Consider the following 5,559-nt stretch of genomic DNA (forward strand, 5'->3'; position numbering starts at 1 on the left):
AGTGAGGAGCTGAGATGCAGAGAGCAGGAAGGTCCGGAATAATTAATTATTATAAAATATGCAGTATTTGTATTAAAAATATAACCTGTTCACTGTCAGGACTCTAGTCTACACACACACACAGTACCTGACCGAACCACAGCGGACCCGAGCCCAACCCGATCATTCCTTTACTTCCCTTCCTGACACCCAACCTGCAAGATGCTACACCGCATGCGTAATGACGGCAAAGTGCCGGCACCGGCTCACTGCGCAGACTCAATTCCGACCCGGACTCCCATCTCCGGTCAGTTATTTTAAATTTCAATTCTGACCAGCAGAGACTGACTGAGTGTGTCCGACCCGAACCCGAACTGGACTCGAACGCGAAAGCCGGAGCCGCAAGCTGGGCTCGAGCCGAGGCGGACACATGTGCTCGGGTCCCGCTCGGTTTGGACTCGAGTCTCCAGGCCTCGAGTGTCCATTCCACACAGTCCGCGACTCCCGCTGAACTTCCCGCTATTCAATGTTAATCTCTGAACACATCTGCAGACTCGCTCCCAAACCTGGTGTTGCTGCTTTAAGCAGATGTTGTTTGTTCACTTACCCCGGGACGCGGATGTCTCTATTCGCAGCTGATTTAAACAATCTTCCACTCACTCACTGAATGACGCTCAGAGACAGTGTTGGGGGGAAGAGGAGCGCATGCGCTCTTCTCAGTATGATGAAGAAAAGTGGGCGGGGCTACACCGCGCGTGCGCATATCTCTGCAACAAAACTCAATGGGAACTTTCGCCATTTCACCCTCATCAATGTGTGAACAATGAAACTGAACATGGGGTTAGGGTGGAGGGAGGGTGGGGAGGGGTGGAGGGAATCTATAACCTAGAAAGCCGGGAGCTGATCCCATTTAGATGTTCAAATTGCCGTCTCTCCCTGCAGGGTGTTTGTTATTATTGAGACCCTCCTCTCAAAACAATCCGACAGAAACATGGGAGGAAGGAGGGAGTCGCTGTGTTTGCTGGGACCTTGTAGAATTCATTTCAGCCAGAAAAGGTTTGTCCAACCGGAGTGAAACCCGCGGTCAATGTGAGTAATACCGAATGGCGAACTTCATCGTTTCAATCTAAACAAGAGACACGGAGCTGCCGCGATTATACCGGACATACAAAAACAGTGACAATAGAGCCCATACCAGAGTTTCAGCTCCCGGCTGTTAAATGTCCTCATCTGCACAGTCTTTTCAGGGCTCAGTTGCCGATGTCTAGTCCTGTATCCCTGAAACACTCGGAACCAGGAGATCCTCGAACTCCCTGTTGAAAGATTTTTGGACAGGAATTTTTCCAGCCTTTGGTCCAGTCGATCATAACCTGCTGTTCAAACATAGTATTATTCAAACAATTAATGTGAAATTCTGTTAACTACTCAGGCCTTGAACTGGGTTTGAGCAGAGCAACTCCTGAAAGATTCAGCATCTTTCCAGATATTGCAGCCATGCTGGATAGAGGGACTCAGGGTTTAATCCTGCACACACACAACAGAAGGAGTGACAGTCACACAGGGATGGGAACTGGTATCATTTCTGTCGCCTACTCACCCAACAGGCAGAGTTAGAAACTGATTAAACATCCAACCCAGTGTAATTCAGTACTGGAGAAATACAGAGGCTCTTCCACTCCATCCTTCCCTCCCATACACACGGCAGATTGACAGCACAAGGCCTTTCAGGTATCATTTCTGTGACCACGAGTTTCACTCCGATGATATTAAACAGAGACTATCAGATGTTTATCCTTCATCCTGGAAATATTCGGACTCACTCTTACACTTCTACCAGAATGTTTTGGCCAAATGAGGAGCCGCCCCTGCACCCGCTCTCCTGTCTTATTCAGACAACCTTCCAGTCTCAACGTCACACACGTTAACAATAATTTGCTTTTGATCAATATGACTCAAAGATTGTTTGCAGCGCCAAATATTTGGACAAATATCCCAAATATTTGTACAAATATCCCATATCCTCGACATCACCATGATTCCAACCAGGCAGAATAGTGAGAGTGCAGGTAAAAAACAAAACATGTTTCTAAAAGAGTATAAGATAATATTAATGAGTAGCAACCAAGAGAAACAAAAATAATTTATAAGTAAACAAAAATGCAAAATGATAGTGCAAGAAATTGCGGAGCTATTCGGAATAAAGAAATGAAATTTCCTTGTGTTGGAAAAGGTAATGAATGACAGCGTTATATGTCTGATCACACAAACAAGGATGAAGTTAATGTCCCAGTAGAGGAGGGGTGCAGAGATATTGGATAGAATGAAAATAGACAGAAAGGAGGTTCTCAATAGATTGGCATCACTTTAAGTTAATGAGTCCAGATAGAAAGCATCTCAGATTGCTGAGGGAGATAGCAGAAGTCCTGACGACAATGTTTGGATACTGAAGTAGTTCCAGTCGACTGAAGGATGGCAAATGTTACACTCCTGTTCCAGAAATGGGAAGGAAAAAGCTGGTGACTACAGACCAATGAATTTAGTCATCAGTGGTCAAAAACAATTGGAAACAAGTGTCAACGATCAAATAAACTTCAACTTGAAGAATAATGAGTTAATAAGGGACAAGCAGTACCGATTTGGTAAGGACAAATCATGTGAGACTAACCTGATTGAATTCTTGTGATTGACTTTGCTGAAGGTAGTATTACAGATATTGGATATCTGCTTTTTGAAAGGCATTCGATCAAGTTGTGCATAACAGAGTTACACATAAAATAAAAGTTCATGTTAAAAATTGATACTGGTATGCTGAGATAGTAGTTGGCTAAAGGATAGGAGACAGAGTGTCGTAGTGAACTGATGTCTTTTTAATGCGAAGATGTATTCAGTAGGGTGACACAGAAATTTTTATTAACAACATTGCTTTTATAGAGACCATAATTTGGAAGGTTGAGGAGGGCAAAATACATAGCAATGTATGTAAATAGTAAAGAGCTGTAAGTTTGAGGTAGATGTTACCTGAACAGAGGTGAGACAGAGGATACCCAACCTGTCTCACCTTGAGATTCTGGACCAAGATGGACCTACAAGGTACAGAGTCAAGTTCTGTGATCAGGTCAGAGAGTTTATTGGGCTTAACTAAGATGCACAAAGTTAATCCTTAACAACAGCAATAAGTATACCGGAACACTCTATACTGGTTCTTGCTTCTGAGCTTGCTGGGACATGGACTTCTCTCCTTCTTCTTCTCTTGCTGTGTTGACCATAGTCTATCTTCTCCTTCTAAGTGTGCCAACAATGTGCTGTTCACCGCTTGCTAAGTGTACCGATAATATTCCCTATCACCATTTCTTTTACCCTTCGTGGGGTGTTGGGATCTGACAATATTAGGTTCTGAATTGTTCGGGGTATCCTAATTGGTTCAATCTATACACTTCACAGATGCTTCCTGTGTCTTTCACTTTCAGCAAGGATCCTTGTGTTCCCTGGTTCTAGTCTATCTCATAAGGGGAAACATCCTCTCAGTATCCACCCGGCGAAGTGCTCTCAAGATCTTATACGATTTCAATAAGATCACTTCTCATTCTTCTAAATTCTAATGGATACAGGACAACCTGTCCAACCATTTCCCAGAAAATAAGCCTTCATCCGAGCAATCTGTCGAGTGAATCGTCTCTGAACTGCTTCGAATGCAATTTCTTTGTTTTCAACAGTAAGGAGACCAAAACTGTACAAATTATTACAGATGCAGTATCACCAATACCCTGGACAACTGTAGCAAATCTTCCTTACTTTAATAGTCCATTCCCCTTGCAATAACTGACATCATTCCATTTGCCTTCCAAAACTCATGTTGTACGTGCCAACCAACTTTTTTGTGATTCATGTACCAGGATACCCAACTCTGTCGCGTTGTTTTACTGTATATTTCTGTTCCATGTTGAGTCAGTGCGTCAAGAATTAAACGGTTGTATTTGATAATAAATTCTTGAGGGCCGATTCAAACTGTGTTGACAGACAGTGGGGGATCTCAGACGAAATAAATGAAACCACAAAAGCTCAGATTTCATAATTCTTCAGGCCAAGTTAGATTTTTTTACTCTTTACATTGTTTTCTCATCGGAAATTGGCGGGCTTTTGAAATTGATTAAATTTCAACTTCAGTTACATTTCAACCAATCAGGGCGCAGCATTTCCCGCCGCCTTTTACTTCCCGGAGCTGCTTTCAAACTTGACTGATGGACGATGCTGCATCCAATCACAACACTAGGGCGGTCCCTCTACTGTCTTGAATAGACAGTCCCTGAGCAGCCTCAACATTTACAGTGTTTTTGTTCCAGATCTTCTACCACAATGGCCAGAACCAAGCAAACAGCGCGCAAATCGACCGGAGGGAAAGCTCCCCGCAAGCAGCTGGCTACCAAAGCGGCCCGCAAGAGCGCTCCAGCCACGGGCGGAGTGAAGAAGCCTCACCGTTACAGACCCGGCACTGTGGCTCTGCGGGATATCCGCCGCTACCAGAAATCCACCGAGCTACTCATCCGCAAACTGCCCTTCCCGCGCCTGGTGCGGGAGATCGCGCAAGACTTCAAGACAGACCTGCGCTTCCAGAGCTCGGCCGTCATGGCCCTGCAGGAGGCCAGCGAGGCTTACCTGGTGGGGCTCTTTGAGGACACCAACCTGTGCGCCATCCACGCCAAGCGAGTCACCATCATGCCCAAAGACATCCAGCTGGCCCGCCGTATCCGCTGGGAGTGCGCCTAAACGCATCCTGCCCCAAACTGAGTTTGGCATCAAATAACACAACGGCTCTTTTAAGAGCCACCAAATCGGCAAAACAAAGAGCTGCGATCTCCTGTCATCGATTCCAGCAGAGAAAACTGTGCTCCAGAACAGATCATTTTATTAGAGCTTCAATCATTTGGGGACTCAACAAAAGCTTTATTTGTGCATAAACCCTAGAATTGTTAAAATGCCGAATAAATATCTCCAGAGGCAAGCGGCTAAATCCCGTCTCTCAGACAGTCACCAGCTCTTTCTCAGATAAAGTGGGTGTCTCTGAAAAGAGTCTTTGGGCCAGCTGGTGATGTCTGGGGATGATGCGGGTCTTCTTGTTGTCCGGGGCCGCGTTACCGGCCAGCTTGCGGATTTCAGCTGTCAGATACTCGAGCACAGCAGCCAGAGAACCAGGGCTCCGGCTCCCCTACGCTCAGCATAGTTCCCCATTCTCGGGATATAGTGAACACGGCCCACCGGGAACTGCGGTCCAGCCCGGGAGGAGTGAGACTTGGCCTTGGCCCAAACTTTCCCTCTTCCAGACATCCCCCTCCCCCCAAAAAAATAGATTCTTCATAAAAATCTATAAAAACTACAATTCAAAACAGTTCAGGAAGAATGATCAAATCCGTCCACCTTTACCTTCTGGATGAATGATCGTGAGGACACTGGTGATTGGTCACTCTGTGCAGCTTCTCATTGTGTTGTTCGTGTGACCAATCAGATAGTTGCTTAGTTCACCAATCCGGAGACATCACTTCAATAGGGCGGAAAATAACTGCTCCGGATTGGCAGACTCCAAAC

General features: G+C 45.4%; 1 protein-coding gene across 1 annotated transcript; it reads left to right on the top strand.

Moving 5' to 3' along the window:
- Nucleotides 1-4,332: 4,332 nt before the first annotated feature.
- Nucleotides 4,333-4,743, top strand: LOC137381048 (histone H3-like). Its single transcript, XM_068053441.1, has one exon. The coding sequence runs from the start codon at nucleotides 4,333-4,335 to the stop codon at nucleotides 4,741-4,743; it is 411 nt and encodes a 136-aa protein (XP_067909542.1).
- The last annotated feature ends 816 nt before the right edge of the window (nucleotides 4,744-5,559 follow it).

This window comes from Heterodontus francisci, chromosome 21 (assembly GCF_036365525.1).
Source record: "Heterodontus francisci isolate sHetFra1 chromosome 21, sHetFra1.hap1, whole genome shotgun sequence".
Lineage (NCBI taxonomy): Eukaryota > Metazoa > Chordata > Chondrichthyes > Heterodontiformes > Heterodontidae > Heterodontus > Heterodontus francisci.